The following is a 24,370-nucleotide window of genomic DNA, read 5'->3' as shown; positions in this document are numbered from 1 at the left end:
CTAATTCATAGGTGTGTGTGAATGCTAAGTTTTGATGAATTATCTGTAAAGAAAGTGGTACATTGCTTTGGCTTTGAAATTTAAGTCCAAGTTTATACTATGTGAGTGGGCAAAGAGAAATAATTGTGATTTCTGTTCAAACCTAATGCTATATTGAATGCAGCAGCTACCATTTAAAGTGATTTATTTCTCCTCCTGCTGAATGAGCGATTCTTAGTAGAGAAAAACTTCTAAGATTAGGTCATTCAGCGGTGAGTTTCACAAATTCAAAATGCTGTCAGACTTGGCTGAAAGATTTTTATTAAAATCATGGAACAACAGATTTTAATTGTGAGCAAAATTCATTCCTGAACAACTTGGTTGACTTGTTCATCAATAAGACCCTCTGATGTTCTTGAAGTTGGTCAACCCTCTGTATATGATGCACTCTAAAAACACCACAGCTGAAAGGACATTAGCACTAACTAAACTGTAACTTCGTATACAAGCCTTTATAAAGGAGTGCTTTTGTCAACTGAGCAACTCTCTGATTTATGAGAAGTTATCTCCACAACTAGAAAATTGCACATTGATAACTTTTTCTTCTCCACTCTACTTTCAGTAACCTCAGCTTTAAAATACCTTAAGCCTCCAATATCTAGTTCCTCTGGTTGTTGAATCTGTTTATAGTTACTTCACAATCTGCTTCCCAAGCATGTTCAATAAATATGTCACCCTATGTTGCTGCCATACCCATATTTACTATAAATATGAAACCTTTATACTCTACTAAATCCCAAACCAACAGCTTATCAACCCTACAAATAGATCTTTGACTATCACTGCAAGTTTGAACTTACTTCCATTACAACACTCCTCTGTTTATCTGACTGTGTCATTCTAAATTGCTTTTAAGTTTCTGATGTGGTTTACAAAAAGATAATGGAGTAGATGTAGGGACAAAGATGAACAACTTTATAGGCTACATTCAGACCCAATTTTGAGAGATGATTTCTTTGATGGTTTCATTCTCATAGCTTTTGGTTGGAAGTGTTATCATGTACATGTTTTGTTTTGGTGTAAAAAATGGGCTACAACAAATATCTTGCTCAATACTACAGAGTTGACCATAACCAGATGACCATAACCAGATGAGAATGTTCCTTAGTGGCTGATGATATGCACATCTCTGATCATGAGCAGGAGTAGTGGAGGAACATTATAGCCATGTGCTGAGAGGGATTCTTTTGGATTTGAATAATTTATCTCTGAAAACACAAGTGTCTTGTTCATCATCTTTAAACAACCCATATTCAGGGACCTTTTGAAATGGATGGGCTAGTCAACCAGAAAAAAAATTCTAACTGGGCAAGATCATGCACTGTTATATGCAAGGCCGTGCACTGTTTATCTTGTTATGATGTCACCATGTTGTGCATAGGTCGCTGTGATGCATGTGCCTAGTGTATCCTTATCAGACGAGTAGTCAGAAATATTGGGCTTTGTATATTTGCATTCCAGTGTTACTTTGGTGACATGTGCTGCCTTCCCACCCAATACTGATAATAATAATCCTTTCTACTATAGGCACAAGGCCTCATATCTTGTGGGGGGAGCAAGTTGATTATATCAACCCCAGTGCTCAACTGGTACAAATTTTATTGACCCTTAATGGATGAAAGGTAAAGTTGAATGCAGAATGTAAACTAGAAGAAATTACACAAATTATTTTGTCTGATGTGGCAATGATTCTGCCAATTCACTGAATAATAATAATAATAATAATAATAACAATAATAATAATAATAATAATAATAATAATAATAATAATAATTGAACCTGAATCCAGTTATAAACTTGTGTGCAGTTGCAATAGTTTGGTGTGGTGCTGGAATTTGAAGTGAACAGAGGAGGAACTGAAAGAGCTGGACAGGAAGACAGAGCTCCTAATGATACATGGAGCCCATCATCCATGTGCAGACACTGATAAGTATGAAAGACTGCATACATATCGAATTCAGGAACTTTATAAGATACCTATCCCAAAGTAAGGAAACCTTGCTAGTGTCAGTTAGGAATGAGTGAGTATTGAAAGCAGAGAAAAAGGGAAAAACAAAGGAAGCAGTTCAAAAAAGGACAGGAAGAACAAGGGACAACACCATCAATTCCAGGTAGCCACAGCTGAAGTTGCTAGAAAACATAGGAGGGATTGGCTGAAGAAAGGAACACTGAAAAAAGAGGCAGTGCAAGAACAAGCTTTGGTGATGAATTGGAAATGAAGAAGGTGAAGATAGCTATTGTTGGGTCATTTGGGGACAGTATCAGAAGGTATCAGGAGGAATATAAAGGAAATCAAAATAGAGTACCCAGCAGAACTGTCACAAAAGGTTTGCCCTCTTGGCATGGCCAGAATAATCGGAAAAATATTAGATAATTGAAAAGAACAGGTAGCATGGTACCATAGGCTCAGGCAGTAAGCCTGCAGCACATGCAAGACTCTAGTTGTTACAATAAAACCGAAGATAAAAAAAATAAATAATAATAATAATAATCCTTTCTCCTATAGGCACAAGGCCTGAAATTTGGAGGGAGGAGTTAAGTCAATTACATTGAACCCCAGTACTCAACTGGTACATAATTTATTGACCCCAAAAGGATGAAAGGCAAAGTCGACCTTGGTAGGATTTGGACTCAGAACATGGAGCCAGATGAAATGCCTCTAAGCATTTTGTCTGGCATGCTAACAATTCTTTCAGCTAGCTACCTTAATAATGATGATGATAATAAAAAAAAAAAAAAAAAAATAATAATAATTTGTTTTATTTGGCACAGGGTTTCAGATGACATGGATTACAATTTGTGAGGGGGTTTACATTAAAAGATGAAGGGAAAGAAAGAGGTAAGGAGGAGGAAATGAGATAAAAAGTATATATAATGTACAAAATATGTGAACACATGGATGATGAAATCCTCCTCATATGGAAGAACACCCAATTAGGATGGATCAAGAAAGTTCACAGATCCAGGATTCTGCTGATCACTTGTCACACCTAAAATGATTAGTTCTGACAGCATTTTTTCTATCAAATGTTATATATAAAAGTAATGTATTTCTATTTGACAATAAGTCTTGACTATGTACATCATGTTAATAATTCTATTGAGTTATTGAAATGAACATAAGATGGTGTATCTAATAAGCAATATCTTTTTTTTTTAATTTTATTTTCTGTGTATGTATGAGTGCGCAATGTATGTATAATTGTGTTCACTTCTCATCTACATAGCTTCAGCCAATGTGTGGTGCCTTGGGTAAGAAACCTCTGCCACAGCTCCAGACTAACTAATGCTTTGTTAAGAAATTTGTAAACAGAAACTGGAAGAAACCTGATGTATAAGTATATATGTATGTGTCTGTGTGGTTGTGTACAAGCTATGCTGAGTTACAGCTGTGACATTTGCTAACACACCCTGTTAAGAAATCATCTGCTAGCTCTAATCTTTCAAATTCCTCTGGAACAGAAAATCTTTTCCATGTAAAACAAGTAAAGGCTGGTGTCAGAGAAGAGCATCTGACATAAATCCTGCCTTGATTATATCTTTATCTAATCCATGGGAGAATGGAAAAATGGATAATTAATGAACAACGAATACAAACTTCTGACTTCCTAAATTGTGTGCACACATGCGTTGAGGTTCAACATGACCAATGCCGAAGTTGTAAACTACCAGTTTGTTCTCTTTAAAAGATGGTTTTGGGTCAAAATTCTGAAGATAAAGTGAGATTAAATCAGAGAACTTCACTTTCCTGGTATTAATTTATGATATTCACCATTAACTTTTATCTTGTTAGAAAGGCAAATTCATTTTTGTATAGTATCCTATAAAATGGAATCCAATTAATTAAATGTAGAAAAGTAAATGTGTATGCATAGGGTAAAGGAGAAAACTTATATCATACCTACCCAGCTAAACCACCTTGAAGTCAATATTGTTAATCAACAACCTAACAGAAATGACTGCTATACTGGAGACAAAATCCTATTCCCCAATAAAGCACTGTATCATGGTTATTATGAGACTGATTTGGTGGCAATATCAACAGCAAGCTATTTACGAAGCATAGCAACAACAACCAACACCTCGATCTCAGCCTCTCATCTTGTCAATATGAAATATGGTTTTGGCATCAAAGGAAATTAATATATTTCTCTTCAATGGTTATTTCTACAAGATTTATACACTCTAGAGAGAGAAATTGTTTTTCTACTGAAAAGCTAAACCAACCAATGATTGTTTGTCAGTATATTCTTCACAAGTGAATGAAAGTTCTATCATAATATAAAATATGTAATCATAACCCTCATAATGTGTTTTCATAAAAGGTCAGCTTATCAAGAACATAAATTCAAAACAGAAATTGCTGATGTGTAAATGGGAATGTCTGTCAGTTTAGTTGGCTGTAGCTGTTATGAATTTGTTAGTTATGGAATTTAGCTGAACATACGTTAACAGTTCCATTGTTTGGCTATAAAAATGGTCTTTAACATGATAAGGATAATGGCTAAATAGTCAGTGTGTTGAAAATAAAATATAGATGTCTTTTTGCTAAGTATAGGCTTCAAATTTATTTCAGTGGTGGGATTTGACAATAATTGTCTTCTTTCAGGGCTGACTAATTAGTAAAGCCATTTACTTTAAGAATGTACATTTATTCAATGTTGTTCTGTATAAGGAATACATAGAGAAAGTTTCATATTTTTACTATTATTATTATTATACCTCAATTAGTCTTGCATGTATATATTTACAATAAACAAAGTTAACAAAAAACAACACAACAAATATCACTTTTAATGAATGTTCAACGAATGAGTCATTGATGAAAACATAAAAGTTTATCTTTTAGATATAATCCATTAGCTGATTCTGCAAAGTTAAGTAGTGAACTGAGGAAGAATTTGTTCTAAATTCTGAGACAAAAATACAAGTACTAAAAGGTACAAAATCTTAATCATTTTGATTGCTTTCATAGACACCAAAGTTTATTATTGTAGCAAATAATAACAGACACACCCACCAGTTGCATATTTGAAATTCTGCTATGTGATTTTTGCCAATAATTGAAAAAAAATTCCAAATGAAACATTAGCATATCATAATTAAAATAAATTCTCTCTCTCTCACACACACACACTACTCCTTCTTCTATCATGTTATTAATTTGCTGTTTGAAATAGTTTTGACTTTGGGCTATTTTTCTTTTGTAAAAAGTTTTAACTACGGATTTCAGAAATTTAGCATGGCTTATTTAGCTGACAGAAAATATTGAGAAATTACTGTAAAAGTCAGTAATCAAATTTATCATCACGTTAGATTTGGAGCATTACTTTGGAAAAATTATTTCCTATCAGTTGTTCTGGAGTTAAAAAAAAAAAAAGAAAGAAAAAAAGATGGCAGTTAGAATTGCTATTTCTCAATTGCATTGATTTTAGATATGAAAAGCAAGTCTACTGAGAAATCAGTACCATCAAAAGCTGGCCAGCAGCTCTTGAAGGATTAGCATTCTCTGCCTTCCAGTTGATATATTAGATAATTACCATTTTTTCCCTAAATAACTGAAGTATTGACTGAAAGTTTCATTCAATAATATATGTAGACATTCGCACATACATACATTTAAAGAGAGAGAGAAGCTAGGGACACTTAAAGATGTGCATATTCATACACATATATGCACATGCACACACATTTACTTGGCTTCCAGCAATTTCTAAATGCTTCCAGCTTCATGAAAAATAAATTAAAAAATCCGACAGAAAACGAAACAAAGAAATAGAAAAAATAAAAAGCAGCTTTTTTCAAAGAATGACGTGCTGAAAATAAAGTTATATAAAATAAATTGTAAAAGGTTTAACATTTTTATTTTTTGCTTACCTAAAACATCAATAAATTAGATTTAAAATATTTTATTTCTTACCTTCAAATTCTTTTCTGAATTATGGTACCCATGTGTGAGGAAAGAACAAAAAAGATCATATGTCTGTACTTCATCCAGACCCTAAGAGAATCAGAATAAGCAAAACAACAATGAGAGAGAGAGAGAGAGAGAGAGAGAGAGAGAGAGAGAGAGAGAGAGAGAGAGAGAGAGGAGAGGAGAGAGAGGAGAGAGAGGAGAGAGAGAGAGAGAGAGAGAGAGAGAGGAGAGAGAGAGAGAGAGAGAGAGAGAGAGAGAGAGAGCCCTGTATAATTGTGTTTTAGTATGAGACATCAATTATTAGTTTCAGCATTTTTGACTACCTAATCTAGCTATTCATACTAAATCATAGAATAGAGAAAAGTAAAAATCAAAACCAATGACAGACTGATACTGACAAATATTTAACATTTTCCTGATATATATTGGTGACAGATGCAGTTTTAATACTGAAAGGTAATATTTATCCTCACATGAATGTTCTGTCAGAACAAACAGTACCACAGTAGAGTTTGTTCGAACAGAACACCCATGTTTAAGTGGGGATAAATATTTTCCTTTTCCTAATTGTTTAGTAACAAGAAGAGAAACCACAACTCATTCACTGCAGCTCTTCTACAGTTTCTATCAACCCAATTTCATTCACAAAGTTGATTCAAGGTTATAGTAGCAGATACTTATCTAAAATGCTAGACAATACGGTTGAACTGAGAACCATACTGATAGTGAAGTAAGCTTCTTAACCTAATGGCCATATGAGGACACTGTGTAAAAATTAGCAATTTTTAGACACCAGATAGATCCAAGTCAAAAAACATCACATGAGCAATGCTCCAGCTACTCTAAATGGTCATGGTAAGAATAGGTATAATAATAATTAGATAAAAAAAAAAGTAAAACTGCTGTCGAGATTGGTTTACAAAATAAACCACAACCCTAAAAATTACAAACTGCAACTATTCAAATGACAAATGGCTGTGTGGTAATAAGTTTGCTTCCCAACCACATGGTTCCAGGTTCAGTCCCACTGAGTGACACATTCAGCAAATGTCTTTTACTATAACTTTGGGCTGACCAAAGCCTTGTGAGTGGATTTGACAGACAGAAACTGAAAGAAGCCTGTCATATATATATGTATATGTGTGTTTTGTGTCTGTGTTTACTCACCCCACCCCTTAACAATTGGTGTTGGTGTGCTCACATCCCTGTAAATTAGCAGTTCAGCAAAAGAGACCAACAGAATAAGTACTCATCATCATCATTGTTCGACCGCGGTCAAGACAATGGAATTTACCATGCTACGCCAGACTTCACGATCCATCATAGCATTACGAAGGTCCTGTTGCTGGATGCCTGTATCCCTGGAGATTACATCAGGGTAGGAGAGTGTGCACCCTCTGGTATTGCGAGTAGATGGCTTCCAGAGGAGAAGAGTAGAAATTGCCTCATTTTCAGCTCTACAACAATGTCCAGCAAACTGGACTCTCCTACCTTTCACAAGAGATGACATAGGTGGTAGTTTCCCATATATTTGCATTTTGGTTGGATGACGCTTCCATGAGAGATTTTGAGCTCTCATAAGGAGGCGAGTGTAGGTTCCATCCAACTGCCTCTCAAGCTTCTTTGATAACGTCCAGGTTTCTGAGCCATAGAGTAGAATTGGTTCGACTGTGGCTTTGAAGATTTCAAGTTTGAAGTCTCTACTTAGATTTGATTACCAGATCTTATGCTTAAGTACTAGGCTTACAAAGAATAAGTCCTGGGGTCAATTTCTTTGACTAAAACCTTTTCAGCATGACTGCAGTCAAATGACTGAAACATGTAAAAGAATAAAACAAAAAATTCAATAAGTACAGGTATGGCTGGGTGGTAAGAAGTTTGCTTCCTAACCACATGGTTCTAGGTTCAGTCTCACTGTATGGTACCTTAGCAAGAGTTTTCTACCATTGCTCTAAGCCAAACAAAGCCTTATGAGTGAATTTGCTAGATGGAAACTGAAAGAAGCCCATCATATATGTATATATTTACATGTGTGTAAGCTTGTGTTTGTTCCCCTCCACTGCTTGATGATCAGTGTTAATTTGTTTACATTCCTGTAACTTAGCAGTTCAACAAAAGGGACTAATAGAATAAGTGCTAGACATAAAAAAAATAAATACTGGGATTGAACCATATAGACGCCTGTTTTTGTTATTATTATTATCATTATTGTTTTTACGTATTTTTGTATTCATATTCGTGTAACATCGTCCGTTTTTCCGTCTTTGTTTTGTATACATTCGAAGCTTTCTTCCAAGGAATCTAATGCGCTTAGCTTAGATTTTCCTTGGGGTTGGCCAGATTGGAGCAATCTCAAGATTAATCAGCCAAAATTGCGAGGATGAAGACTGAAGACTGAAGACTGAAGGCTTCGAATGTCTTTTCCTCTCTCTTCTCTTCACACGTGACTGACTGACCAACTGCTGGCCTTTCGGGTCCAGCGGTCATCACAGCAACACACATTTTTTTTTTCTCTCTGCCCTAAGGCACATTCCTAACACGCCAGCTCAAGTTTACTCCGCCTGTTGAAAGACACCTGTTTGTGACATCCTGTTTTTGTTATTATTATTATCATTATTGTTTTTACATTGGGCATTGGGCAAAGTGCCTTGCAGCATAGAGTTATGGCCCATTATCGTCTGAGTTCAAACCTGCTGAGGTTAGCTTTACCTTTCATCTCTACGGGGTTGATATAATTAAGCACCAGTAATGTACTGGGCCGCTTTAATCCACTTGTCCCTCCCCACAAATTGTTGGCCTTGTGCCTAAATGAGAAATTATTATTTAAAATTTTCTAGGCTGTCACCCTTGATTTTTTTAAAACCGGAATTAGTTATTTAGTTTATATATCCTATTTATTTTATAACATATAGTATTACTTGTAATGTTCTTTTTTTGTCATATACATAATGTTTTTAATGTAAAATAAATTATTATTAGATTCTCCAGCTGTTGTATCAATATGAATAGCTTACAATAAAAGCTTACCAGAGATAGATTAGCAAAATTTAGTAAGGTGGGGGTGGGGGGAGAGATTTAAAAAATTAATAAGTTGGGGTGGAGGTTGATTATTCAAGACCCCAGAGTACCACAACAACAATTAACAACTACATCTGGCAAATCTACCACACTGCTATTTACATTAATATCAAACACCTGTACCTATGAAAAAATTTCAATTACTAGGTACAAAATCATAAAGGTGAATAAACATCATGTATGCATACAGTCACAACAACTATGACCAAATCGACAAAACATAAAGATGGCTAGACAGAAAATTTGAATGCAGTACATCTTTGAAAACTGTATGATAATATGTGCAGCGTTCAAAAACTAGATTAAAATACAGCATATCCAATGTGGTTTATGTATTTTTTAGTATCCCACAGCACAACATCTGATATAACTGGTTTAACTGCTGCAAGAAAGAAGACCAACTAAGACAACATGACAAAATTCAAACTCAGAATAGTGAAAGTATTTGTGAAAAGGAATCTAGCATTTAGTAAATATTTTAGTCTTTGGTGCTGTTACTTTTAACTGATATACCATGTGCAATATTGCATTTTCAAGGTAATTAGAGAAATTTATTTCCAGCATTTTAATAAAATTTTCAATGAAATGAAACCACATAGCTACAATGATAAACAAAATCATACAATAATACTAACAGCATACATTGAATATGCATTTTGACATCACACACACACACACACACATTGCATATATGTAAAAGTGTGCAATATTCATAAAAACTGTTTAAATTTTTAGGTTAAACCTTTTAAAAAGTTTCACTCTTGGATTTTAATGAACATGGGAGCATCTATGGTAGCAAATTATACCATAATCTTAGAAGTATGCTGAGTTAATAAGATAAGAACTTCAAAAAAGGTTAAAAGCAATTTCTCACCTCTCATCTCCTCTCCTCAAAAGTATGAATATAATAACAGTAAGTAGATATCTGAACAAATGAACATGGGGAAGTAGCCAGTCATAATCAGAGACAAAAAGAATGGATGAATTGGCTTAAAAAGTAACATGTATCCATTAGAAGTAGCTTTAGAGGAAAATCTACTTTCATATTTTCTGCTGCAATATTGGGTAGAAGTGCATAACGCATTAGTTGAAATCATATATGAATGCATTTTAAGAAAATTACATTCTATTGTGCAAATGGTCAGAAATTTTGCTGCTTACTACCAATATATAGTAGGTCTACTGACAAAAAGATTATTCTTTAAAATATATCAATAGACATCTTAAGCAATCTGTAAAGAATTTGACAGGTAACAGAATTGAGATAATAGCAATAATTAATGGTAAATGTTTTCAAAATGAAACCATGGCTAATGCTATAATTAAACATCAAAATAAAGAGTAATTGATTCAGTCTTAATAACTCTGGACATCTGAGGTATCATGTATTTTGAATTGAATTAAGAGTAATAACATATAGAAAGTTAAAAAAAGTAAAAATTGCTCCACTACAATGAATATAAAATTAAAAATAAATTTCATATACTATATTAAATAAATATAACTCCCCAAGATAAGATGCATTTAAATAGTAACTGATACATTACTAGTATAGAGTCATACACTTTCAGAAGTTTCTCAAATTAATTACCTTCTTTGAAAACACTAACCCTTTCAGTGGTAAACTATATCATATAAAGACAGAATACATTTCTGATTGGTTATCAAATGTTCCAGTAAAGATCATAGTTTTTTGTTGTAAAGCACCTGAATTTCATAAGATAAACAACTGAGAACAAACATAAGAAAAATAGAAATGTGAAAATAATAGGACAATTCAAGGGAGTAAAGACAGAAAGAGAAGCTATCTGGATTATCTTTATATATAATATACTTGTGAAGAAATTGTGAAAAATAACTGCAAGAGCATGGCTAGTGAAAACAGAGATTGACAGTGAAAGAAAGAGTACAAAATACATTTGCAAGGCTGTAATTAAACACAGGAAATACTATCCCAGATAGAGATATTACAGAGTGAGTTTCGAAAATTGGTTCAAACAAGCTTTTGTGAGTCATATAAATGTGATTAATATTAGCTGTTAATGTCAGGAATTTTCACACACTGTTTCTAAAGCACTTTTTATCATCTAAAGATATTGTGTTTGATATCAGCTTTTCGAATTGTAATAAACATTTCACTTATTCTGGAACTAAGTAACAACTGAACATATTTCAAAATTTAACTTTATAATAGATTTGTTTTTCATACTGAAAAACTGCTTAGAGTTTCCTAAATGATCACCTAGCACCATAAGTTTAACTTCTAAAGCATGCAAGGAGTGGACTGTTCAGCTCTGAAAATAAACAATTTGAGTTTAGGTTTCAGCTAATTATCACACTTACCAACAAAATACTCAGTTTCTGAATGAAGTCAATTTGTTGATCGGGAACTTTGCGCTCCTTCTTCAGGTTGGTAGTGTTTTTCCTGAGAAACAAATTTAAAAAAAAAGATAACATATATCAGTGAAATATCTAAATGATAAAGAGTAAATGACATGAATTCTCAGAACCAAGATCACAATTTTCATTTTTTTCTTTTGAGTTTTGTTACAATATAAATCTCCAAAAAATGCAAATGGGATTTCGTAACTAAAAATCTAGTTTGTTAAAAGTGATTATTTTAATAATTAACCCTTCGTGTCAGAGGGAAATGAATTTTTTAAACATTTCACAAAATGGAATGTTAGTTTGCCATGAACAAGAAGAGAGATCTGCTGTTTCATGCAGAGTCTGCAATTTTTGGAATCCTTTAACTACCTTTTTCTTTCCTTTATTGCTTCTGCCGTTGGACTGCAGCCATACTGGCACCACTTTCACGGGTCATTAGTCATTTAGTTAACATTATAGATTTTGTATAAATATAAATTCCATTTTTTGTTGTTATTATATGAGAAAAAATGCCAATAACTCATAGCATTCATAGAAAATAAGTGATTGGTCAGTTCAGTTTTTAAATTTCATAGTTCATCATCATTGTTTCACATCTGTTGTACCATGTTGAAGGGAGAGTGGCAGAATTGTTGGCATGTCAGCAGAAATACTTTACAGTATATCTTCTGGCTCTCTACATTCTAAGTTCAAATCCCAACTCTTGAAGAAGGTAATAGGAAACTATTCCAGTATTCATCTCAAGTCTATGGGCAGGGGAGGGCACAGACCCTCCTATGTCGTGCAGAAAGTGCTGAAGAAGGTTTACACACACAAGACCTGCCCATGAGCAGATCACTGCTAGACTAGACCATTGCAGCATGGGTTGGATGGTTTTTCTGGTATAATGTTTGCCGAACCATTTAGTCACCTCTTCTGATACACACGGATGCAATATACCAATTCTAAAACTGCAATATAACAATCAAACATTTCATTTGCATTACAATAATTTCAGATAACCTATAATCAAAATAACAAATGTGTTTCATTCAAATATTATGAACAACCTTATAAACAGTGATTTTACAGTTTGCTGTATGTTGCTTTTACACAACTAAACAACCCATTCCAGAAAATGACAGGGAATATAAAGTTTATATTATCTATAAATATTAGATATGTGTTATTTCCTAAACAGATTAATTCCATGTTAGCATCCACGAGAAAATTTATTAGAACAACAGTATCATTAAAGAAGTTCACTATCTTGAAATGGTGAAAATGGACTAAAAGTTTTGAAAGAGGAAAAAAAGAAAAGAAAAAAGGCTAATCTTCAGACAGCTGAAATGATACTGTAAGTGTGCAAAGCTCTGTTTCACTTAACTATTCTACCAATGGTTACCAATTTAATTTTCAGTTGTTACAGTCGAAATTACTTTAAAATCATTTGGATAACATTTTTAGAAAAACAGTTTTATTTATTTAGGAATTATTTAAATTTCAAACCTTAAACTCCTTTTATGCTGACTCATAATTACATAAGGAAAACAGTTTAAAAGTAGTTCATATTTCAGTAGAGGGAATTAATTATACCTTTTATCTATTATGAGTATGTAAACAATCTTCACAGTAACACTAAGTTTACCTACATCTAATAGATTGTCATATTGATATATCATGAAAAGTATAAATATTTTCATCAATGTTTATAAAGATTCGCCATGATAGATCATTAGCCACTAAACCTTTTTCTATTTTCTCTCCCTGTTTATTTCTGTGTTCCTTTTTGTCAAAGAGCGTAGGCTCAAAACGTAAAAGACTTTCTCACTTCCCGAGCATTAAACTAATATACACCCGTCTTCGTCTTTTGTTTTTTTTGTAAATTCTCACTTTATAAAAACATTATCACTATCTCTATGTATATTTTTTATATAGCTTTTGGACCAAGTCAGCAAACATGTGAGGAGAATGCGAGGATACATAAAAAAGTGATAAAAATGCTTTCTGATTCTTAATGTTCATTAACTTCACAGCAAGTCAAGTCAAGTTAAGTTAATTGAAACAATGTCATTTGATAAATTTTCACAATATTAATAAAATTTCTTTTCTTCTTTAAAATACAATAGAATTTTCGTTCAATACAGAAGAGCATTTTAATATTTCAAGAGGAAAAAGTATTTTTTCTAAAATGTGAATTACTCTTTTACTTGTTTCAGTTATTTGACTGCGGCCATGCTGGAGCACTGCCTTTAGTTGAGCAAATCGACCCCAGGACTTATTCTATCTGTCTCTTTTGCCGAACTGCTAAGTTACGGGGGACGTAAACACACAAGCATCGGTTGTCAAGCAATGTTGCGGGGACAAACACAGTCACACAAACACACATATATATATGTATACACATATATATGATGAGCTTCTTTCAGTTTCCGTCTACCAAATCCACTCACAAGGCTTTGGTCGGCCCGAGGCTATAGTAGAAAAGACTTGCCCAAGGTGCCACGTAGTGGGACTGAACCCAGAACCATGTGGTTGGTAAGCAAGCTACTTACCACACAGCCACTCCTACATGAATTGTTAATTTATCATTAGTAAAAAGCTGAGAAAATGTCTTAATATGAAATACGGATTTTTATCTTTTAGAGAATATCAAATCAAATCTGAATTGAGAAAATGTTAACTTAGATTCATCATTAAAATGATATGTAATTCTTCCTATTACCAGCAATTTTAGCTGAGATATTCATAAGAAAATATTAACAGAAACATAGTGTTTACAAATATTTTTCAGCAAAAATTTTTTAAAGTTGTGAAGCCATAAAATAATTTCCCTTTCTTTTCAGACTTTTCATACATGATGTAGATAGCTTTATGACATTAAAAGGAAGTTCTTATATATATATATTTCTTATTCAAATATTATAGATAGTGACACACCAAAATGTATTAAAATCTCTCTTGATCTTATCCGTTTATAGCAGAGTACACCAGCTGTCAATTCCTATTACATGATATGATACACTCATGCACATATGTGTAGTCTAGCTATGTGCACTCATTTACTCCCTTCAGGACAGAGTATCAGAGAAAATAAATCTAAAAATGTAGCAGCATTACCACCTTTTGAACTACATAGAGAATAGTAAAAATAAAAAATAATCTTTTCTGCTTTGACCCTTCTCAGAGCCCCAATATTCTAAAGATAAATTGTCTTGCATGTTCTTTCTGAGAGAGAGAGAGAGAGAGAGAGAGAGAGAGAGAGAGAGAGAGAGAGAGAGAGAGAGAGAGAGAGAGAGAGAGAGAGAGAGAGAGAGAGAGAGAGAGAGAGAGAGAGAGAGAGAGAGAGAGAGAGAGAGAACCCTAGCAAGAGCAAAAATGCAAATGTGAAGCCGAGAAAATGAGAGGTAGCGTTGAAATGATAAATAGAGAAGAGGGTATGTTAGTAGGGATTCTAATAGAGTGAAATGAAAAGTATAAGAAATGTAAACATATACATTGTGATATATATGCATGTAATGTGAGTGTGTGTGTATGCACACATGTTTAACAAAGGTGCAATAAAATTTAATCAAAGAGAAATGAAGATGAAGAAAAAGTGGCAGGGAAATGCAGAGCAATAACTGTCATATTTTAAGAAAGTTTAAAGCCATGCTGATGCCATTCTGTTTTGTATGTATACATAACTATATTTATAGTATAATTTTGAATACCACTTTTTAAACTGTGAGAAAAAAGAATCTAACAAATGAAAAAAGAACATTTTAAAGAATTACATAGGATGGAATAATTTATTTTTATATATAAATACAATATATACTACATTATTGTTTAAATGGAATATTAGAATATAGACTGGAACAAAACTAACAATGGACATTGATACAAATGGTATTTTTATGATGGTTTTGTCTGATTTTACATGTCTTAATGAAAATACTGCTTTTCTAGTGCATGTTAAACCTATCTAAAACTATTGATTATTTTTTCTTTTAATTACATTACCTCAAAGAGAAGTGGTAGTAACAATAACCTTTATTTTTAAAGATGGGCCAAGAGTGGAAGGTAGGAATAACTAAATGAGGTTAGTGAGCTAATGTTGAATTTGTCTAGTTACGAGCTGATGCTGAAAGAAAACTAAACAGAGAAGAGAATTCTGGAAAACAATTGGGCAAAGTTATCTGGGAGGTGTGATATAATTCAGTTCAATGATATTACTAAATGAGTCTGAGTGGAAATGAAAAAGCATATGTAGCAGTAGAATAACATTTCATGAGGCAATAGAAGTAATAAAAGTATATATATCAGCTGACAATAGACCAATAGCTTGTAAATATTGGTAGCTATAACCAGGCTTCAGAGAGTTTTGTTAAAAATGTGTGCAAAGAGAGTTATTATTTCCCAAGATGTGTAAACAGTATTTTAGGCGCATTTGAGTTTTGCAAAGTAGTAACAGCTGGCATAGTCTGAAGTATTTTCTGGTTTTGAAGAATAAACTGATTTTCTGAAGTGTTGTCTATGCAAAAGAGGAAATATCAATATAAAGAATAGATGTAAAGTTAACAATTAATAAAAAACAAAATCATTATCATAAAACAATATTAAACAACAAGCCATCAATTTTTAAAGAGAGACAAACAACAACAGGGGCAAAGTATTATAATCATGTTGTTGTGGTGATAAAATTCCAAGCGGTGGTGATAAAATGCCAAGTGGCACTTCTGGCTTCTTGCATTCTGAGTTCAAATTCTGTGAGGTTACTTTGCCTTTCATCATTTCAGAGGCAATAAATTAAATAACTGGTTGTCACTCGGTGAAATGTAATCAACTACCCACAATCCCCCTAAAATTACTGGCCTTGAGCTGAAAACTGAAGCCATTAAAGGTGGCAAGTAAAAGAATCGTTAGAGTGTTGAAAAATGCCATGTAGCATTTCTTCTGAGTTCCAATCTTGCCAAGGTCAACCTTGTCTTTCATCCTTTTAGGGTCATCTAAAATAAGTACCACTTGAGCATTCGGGTTGATGCAATCAACTAGTTCCTTCCCACTAATATAACTGGCCCTGTACCAAAATTTTGAAACAAAATTTTTGCCATCATTGAAGTCATTGTCATCATCATTTTCTTTATTTAAACATACCCTATTCATCTATTCTCACTTTATAACTTAATAGATGGTCATGAATAGAGAAGAAAGGTTTTACCCAAGCAAGCATGGAAAAGTGGGTGTTAAGATTATGATGATGTATTTCAATCTTAAAAACATGATGGAATGTATTTTCATTCTTGGCTTTCAGTTTTATAGCTACTGGTAGATTTGTCTTGACAGTAGCTGTATTAGTATTGATATTCAATGCATATTGCATGACAAATGCTAACCCAAAGTAAAAATGCATTGAGGAGAAAAAGATATCAATGATGACTAATATTATTTTCATATTTCCAGCATATATGGCCAGCAAGTATGGCAGACAACACATCATGTTTAAGTAGAGAAGAAAGGATACTAAAAAATTGGTTGATGTACAAAAATAGATAATTTAGAAATTAAATAATCTGAAGATACCATTTTCACGAAAATCAATAAATATAAATTAGTGTTAGCATCTACAATGCCAGGGAGCATTAAAACATGATATTAGTGAATGATATTTTCATTTTCTCAGTGAGTAGGAGAGATAAGACTGGATATGTTTCTGCCATAATCTAATCTCATAAGCACAACATAACTTCCATTATACTAGCTGAAGAAAAGATTGAAGAATCACTATGAAAATATACAAGACTTTACACTCATTAGCAAAGAAAACAAAATTGTTTAGAAATTAAATAATTCAAAGTTATTAACCAGATGAAAAACATCTGTTAAAGCCAGCTTCATTGGCATATAATAGAAGTTATACAGGGTGTTTAAAAAAAAAATTGATATCATTTGAGATGTAAATATCACAGAAACTGCATAGTCAAAGCAAATGAAACTAAACAGGCTTAATGTTAAGCAACATAAGATTTATTCCTCCAAATTTGAATGAGAAATTCAAAGGTATGTGGATTCCATGAATGATTTTACAAATATTCAATATGTGCACTTCGTGAGTCATGGCACATATAAAGTCAGTAGTCCAGTTCCTACCAAATACACTGCAGCATGTCTTGGGTAACAGTCTCCAGTGTGGCAGTGATTCTCTGCTTGAGTTCCTCTAGGTTCGCAGGAAGAACGGGGACATAGTCCCAGAGAAAAAAATTGCAAGGTGTCAGATCAGGTGAACGTGGCAGCCATTTTAACAGCACATTGTCTTCATCACCAGCATGCCTGATCCATCTCCCTCACAGACTGTCATTGAGATAAGTTCGCACAGTGAGCTTCCAGTGAGGTGGAGCCCTGTCTTGTTGGAAAATGAAGTTTTCATGTTCATTTGCAATGAACTCATCCATTTACCAGTTCTGAAGCATTTGCAGATAAACATCGCTAGACACGTCTTCCTCAAAGAAAATTGGGCCATGAAGATGCTTCTTGGAGATGGCACAGAACACATTCCCTTTTGGTGAGTTCCTCTCATGCTCAACTGTGACATGGGGATTTTCTCCGCCCCATATGCAAACACTATGTTTATTAACTTTGTCATTCGTATGAAATATGGTCTCATCACTGAAAACAAGACAATCCTTGAACTCGGCCTCTCCAAGTTTCTCTTGCATATCAACACAGAATTGTTTGCGTTTTCGCTTGTCATCTGCTGTTATAGCCTGAATGAGCTGCAGCTTGTAGAGTTTCTTTAGCAAGCGTTCCCTCAGGATGCACCAAACAGTCATTGGAGGAATCTGGGTTTCCAGACTTGTTCTTCTTATGGAGTTCTTGGGGATTTGCAAGAGTTTTGGTGAACCCACTCAACTGTCTCTTCTGATGTTAGTGGTCATCCAGATCTTTTTACCCTGCACAGACAACCTTCCTCTTTGAATCTGCATTACCTTTGGTGACTGTTTAGAGAACTCACTCACAAATGCACACTGCACGGTCTTGTTTGACTGTGTTTGAACATACTTCAACACACAAAACGCCTTTTCTCTTCCAGTGGATGCCATTTCTATATCTGAAAAGATAAACATATCAAACATTAAACATAAAATTTTGATCTGCTTCTATACATGCTGTTAAAATTTGAAGTCATTTGAGCAAGAACTGGCAAAGTTATTGGATTATGAAATGATATCAAATTTTTTGAAACATCCTGTATATTGTGAGTCACTTTTCTTTTTTAGATTTATCAGTTCTTTCAGTTCTTTGTCATTAATTGGGACTATATTATATTATTCGTAAAGTTCATAAAACTCAATAAGTTCTTTCTAATAAGTTTTTTTTATTCCTTCCATGAATTTAATGCAACCATCCAGTTTCCATAGGCACTTAATCTTAACTGCTCCACCTAGTCATCTGCTATTTTGCATGTATGAACTTCTTTTCAACAAAATATACCAAATGACAGGGAGAAATTATTCAGTGGTGCTATCTTCATAAAGACAAAAATAATTAAGTGCTCCACAAAGATATAGCTACAAAGAAAATAGCAAAACATGTATGATTAATTTTGGCCAAGAAAGGCAGTGTTGACTATTACAGAAATTAAATTAATTAATTAATTAAAATTCAATGTGGACAAGCAATGGGGAGTTAGTCTTTGGAAAGTATAGTGACAATTCTAGACTCATTAAACCTCATCAGTGAAGCACAACAATACCAATACTGCCAGATCTGAAATGACTGAGAGCTATACAAGTTTGAGAGCATAAACACTAATAAGCAAGACAGCTTGAAAGAATAGATAGTGGAAATTAGACTCACTACCACTGCAAACCGCCCTTCAATTTTAAATTGATTTTAATTTCAGATTTATTTCCTTTACCTTTCTTGACTAAAATTAATTGTGAAGCTATTGTTTTTGTTTTTCCTCCATATAACTGTATTCTTAACTTCAACACTTTTCCCCAGTCATTCTTCAAAGTTGCTACAACTATCAGTGTTTATTAACTCAAAATATAAGACTGAACCATGTATGGAGTTGTCCACATAATTTGCCAAAGATCAAAACCATTTATTGCCTCATGCCCACAATATAATTTTCAACTAATTAAAATGTCAGAGCAGTTGCTTTTACCCTTTTGTATCAATGTAATAAATTAGAAATAAAATCAGAGTGTTATGTTAATGCCCTTCTCAAGGACATGAACATTCTAAGAACAGTGACATTGTTATAACCAAGAGATGAGATCAAGATGTTGGCTTGACTTACAAGAAGCTCTTAAAGTTTTTCAGTGCAGAATTATATATACCTTAAATTTAGTAGATGCTGCTGGCAATGTGTATTGTAAATAGAGATGTCATGTGTATATGTTATTGCTGACAGTGGTGGTTATGTGTATGTCTATGATAAATATAAACACAGAAGTATTAGCGTGTATATGATTTCATCAAGTACAACTGCTTTAAACATGTCTGCTTCTAAGTACAGAAGAGAACGTATTCATGAAGACAAATAAATGCTAACAATAGGGATAGGAGAATAGATTCCCTACTCTTACCCCCAGAAGTGCAAAGTAAAAAAAAAAATTACATGTTTTAATTCTCATGGTGGAAGAAAAGTATGTATATGAAAGATGGAGGGCTGAGGAGAGAGTGGGTAACAGGAGGAGATTGAAAGCAATACTAAAAGAAGTTAAGTATATAGGTGCCAATCTGTCTAACTTAGTTACCCAATTTAGGGGTCTCCTCTGCCATTAAGGGGCTGATAAGATTGGAAAGAAATGAAAAGTATGTTTACTACAGTGGCCGAAGACTGTAGACACTTGCCTATACAACTCATATTAAACAACTGGAACAAAGAAGTGACCAATTTAGCAAGCAAGTAGAAGCTGAACTGAGAAAGGGGGAGAGGGGGAGACAGAAAGATAGACAGATAGCTAGAGAGAGAGAGAGAGTCTTTTAAGTATACTAATAGAATATGTATACTTCATTTTTCTTAGCATACTTCCATTTATCAGTAACTTTTATATTGGTGTCATAGATGAGTTGGGTGTGCAGAGGCAAATTATCCATAACAGAATGTGTAGTGGTGATGAATGTATTGTAGAGTGTGTCATACACCACCACTATATATGTGTGTGCATATGTAGTAATAATGTATTTGTAGTAGTGGTGTATGTGTAATAGATTGTATAGCGTTATAATTCTGTGAAGTAGCATGTATAGAGCTGTAGTCATATGATGTAGTATGCACAGTGGTACATGTGTACTTGTGTGTGTGTAGTGGTGTATATATAGTTGTAGTGTGTGTTCTTGTGTACACTGTAGTGTGTGTAGTTAATGTATGATGCATACATAGTAGAATGGGTGGTTGTATATATAGCAGTGTATGTGTAGTATTCTGTGCAGCTGTGTGTATGAGATGGTGTAAATGTAATTCAGACATAGTAGTGGAGTATGTATGGCAGTATATGTAGTGATTGTATTTGGTTGTAGTAATGTATGTTGTGGTGTATATGTAGCAGTGTATGTGATGCCACGTCAATGGTTTGCCTGCATCGTCTTTCTTGGTAGACTTCCACTATCTTTGTATCTAGTTTCTCATATAAACTTAACAACTCAACTGAAATAAGAATCTATTAAGCTTCATAAGCAACAGCTCAGTCACCCATCCTATCTTACAATATACTCAGTTTTAACCTCAGAAATTTTATTACATCTTTGAGAAAAGAAACATATATATCCTGTCGTATGCTGGTTATGAAGAAAAAACAGATTCTACAAAGAAACATTACCTATTCATTATAGTTAACTACATACAGGAGATCATAAACTATTTTGTGGATACATCACACAGAACACACACACACAAAGTCTATGGTTCAATCTTAAAAGGAAAACAAAGCTGGTGGTAAATCATTTATTTGCTTCCATATTATCAAAAAGTGAATAAATTGCATACTGTTCTCATATATCTATGATAAAGAGAAATACTGCTTGCTCTCCAATCATTCCTTTATCAAATACAGACACAACAGGTTGTCATTGATTCATCTACACTTATTCAGGCATGTCTACACTGTAAAGTACACAGTAAATTGTCAAGCACTAGTATTAATCTTTTTACTGTTGATTAATATGGTTGACCAATTGCAATCTGCTTCCACAAGACAGTAATAAACTGCAAAATATATTTTATAAGATTACATGTTAAATGAATTCCACATTATTCTTCACTGCTGTTGTTTTTTTTTATTATTACTACTACTAATATTGAGTGAGAGAGCAATGCATTCCATCAAAGTGACACTGGAATACAAGCTCAATATACACATTATGGCTACTTGTTTGATAAGGGTACATCAGGCACAAGCATTACAACCATATGTGTGTGACATAATGATCTCATATCAAGATAAACAGCATATGACCTTGCAGGTGGGGCCCAGGTCAAGTAGCCCATCCTACTCAAAAGGTCTCAGAATAAGGGTTGTTTAAGGATGATGAACAAAATACCCATGTTTCCAGAGCTGAGTATTTCTTTCAACACCTGATTATGATGCTCCCTCACTATTTCTGCTAGTGATCAGAGATGCATTTATCATCAACCACTAAGGGACATGTTCAACTGGTTATGGTCAAACAACTGTCAAGTAAATCTGTGACATTGAGCAGAATATTTGTTGTAGCCCATCTTTTTATACCAAGACAAAACATGCACATGATAACACTTCCAATCAGTTAAGATCAGAAGCCATGACAGCTAGTGCCTGGTATTATTATTATTATTATTGTTGTTGTTGTTGTTGTTAATCAATTAATTAGTGGCAAAGTTAGTTTACTAAAGATAAAATTTTTATTCTCAGTTTTTTCACAGCAGGGCAGATAACTGAGAGCATGACGAGCATGGGCCACATAACCATTTAGTTCAATACAATACAGTGAATAAACAAAAAATAAAGACAACCAGCATATTTATTTAGCAAAAAGTTATCAAAGATGACATTAGCAATAGGATAGTTATATCACACCCAGTGTGCACATATCTGAATCTCACAAACTAAGCAGCAAAAAAAGGTTAGAGAGATTTTTGAAACTGGTGTTTAGCTTTTAAGATATCATCATTATATGCTTTGGAATTGCTGCATCCAACCAAGAGAATTGCTTTCAAATGTTCATCAGTCAATCTCGTTCAATGTAATGATCTCACATACTTGATTTTTGAAAATGTTTGCTAATAAACATAAGTTGTTCCAAACACTGATACCATACCAAAGGCAAATTTCTTCAGGTAGGCAATGATAAAATTCTCTGTGCTTCTCTTTCAACAAGTCATTTGGTTGCAAATCAGTGAGCTCCAACAGTAGTTTGACTGCCATGTCGTCAAGGTTACAATCAAACAGATTCCGGAACAGAAGTATGTTGCTCTCTATTTTGTCAAGATCTGAAAATCTCTCAGAAAACTGCATATTTAAGTCATGAATAAACTTCTTTGAAAACTTGAGGTTGATATCTTCTGTGAAGAAGAAATGTGCCAAGAGAAAAACTGGGTATAAGATGGACTATGTGTATTGTGCAAGAAAAAAGACTACACTAGCATGAAGATGTAACATGTACCGAGAGTGACAGCTGTATAAAGAAGTGCCAATCACTTAAGGTGGATGGAGTTTGCAGAAAAGGGAAACTCAGGAAGATATGGGATAAAGTAGTGGAGGCTTATCTCAGGACCAAGAACCTCACAGGAACGACAACGATCAAGAGATATGCAGTTCTCGAGAAGACATACCTGAAATAGCAAAACTAAGTTCTAAAACACAATGTATGTGTGTGTGTGTACCCAATTGGTCCCCCCACCCAATTTCTTCCTCAAGAAAACATCCTTCATCCATCATCTCTCTTGATACCACTAACCACTGCCTGGAACTGTTTTACTTGACATCCATCCTACATCCTTATACTCTGCTCTCCACCCACATTTTACATTGATCATTCCTGAGTTACCAAATTATCCCTGTTTTTCCACCACCATGTATGTTTCTCACCCTCCCATGCACCATGTTTATCTCTTGCCTCCCTCCCGACCAATCCAAACACAACATCTCTCTCTCACTTTTACCATGACTTGACTACTATATCAATATTACTTTTCTGCTGCTATTCACCTCCCCCATTCATCACTGACTTCCCTCACCCCTTATCCACTATTCCCTGCATCTCTTTTTCTTTCATTATGAGGAGGTAACCAAAACTAACTGGAAATGTTCTGTGTGGAACAAGCCCATTGTAGTTCAGGTTTCCACCCCTAGAAGTTACTTGATACAACCCTCAGGCACCAGTCTGCCAGCTGGCATTGTTAAGTATAGTCGTACTGTCATGTAGTGTGTTTGCAGTGCTTCCATGAAATTCTGTTTTCTGTTGGGGAAAACAGTGGCTGAAACGGCCGTCAAGCTTCAAACAGTTTACAACAATGCTGCCATGAGCAAAACCCAAGTTTACAAGTGATTTTCATGCTTTAGGAATGGTCACGTGTTGCTTGAAGACCAACTTTGACCTCTCAAATGAGTGAAAACATCTTGAAATTTCTGAACTGAACATGGAAGACCGTCACTGAACAACTGACAAACTTGATATGACTGGTGTGTGCTGGAGCTCCTGCTAATGAATTTTGAGTGAAGAATTGTGAATGAAAAGAGTTGCAGCAAAATTTGCGTCTCGTTTGCTTATGGAAGATCAAAAGCAGTCATGACTAATTGTGTGTCCTGAACTGAAAGAACAACTGGAAGTTGATACAGACCTTCTTTTCAAGGTCATCACTGGTGACAAAAGCTGGTGCTAATGAATTTGCAGATGTAGAAGAGGTGAAGAAAAAATGATGGAGATGTTAAAAAGCATCACTTCGCAAAAGTTCCAGGATTGCGTTGACCAGTGGAAAATGTGCCTGGACCAATGCAT

The 24,370-nt window shown here is 34.1% G+C and overlaps 1 protein-coding gene across 1 annotated transcript in view; it reads right to left on the bottom strand.

Moving 5' to 3' along the window:
• LOC115215070 (nucleoporin NUP188 homolog) overlaps nucleotides 1-24,370 on the bottom strand; it is a 515,758-nt gene that overhangs the window by 176,306 nt on the left and 315,082 nt on the right. The window contains exons 4-5 of the mRNA XM_029784227.2: nucleotides 11,378-11,459; nucleotides 5,960-6,040 (exon numbers count right to left, since the gene is read on the bottom strand). Coding sequence (XP_029640087.2) covers nucleotides 5,960-6,040; nucleotides 11,378-11,459 — 163 coding nt within the window. The remainder of the gene's footprint in view (nucleotides 1-5,959; nucleotides 6,041-11,377; nucleotides 11,460-24,370) is intronic.

This window comes from Octopus sinensis, linkage group LG1 (genome assembly GCF_006345805.1).
Source record: "Octopus sinensis linkage group LG1, ASM634580v1, whole genome shotgun sequence".
Classification (NCBI taxonomy): Eukaryota; Metazoa; Mollusca; class Cephalopoda; order Octopoda; family Octopodidae; genus Octopus; species Octopus sinensis.
This window is presented reverse-complemented; position numbering and strand designations above follow the sequence as displayed.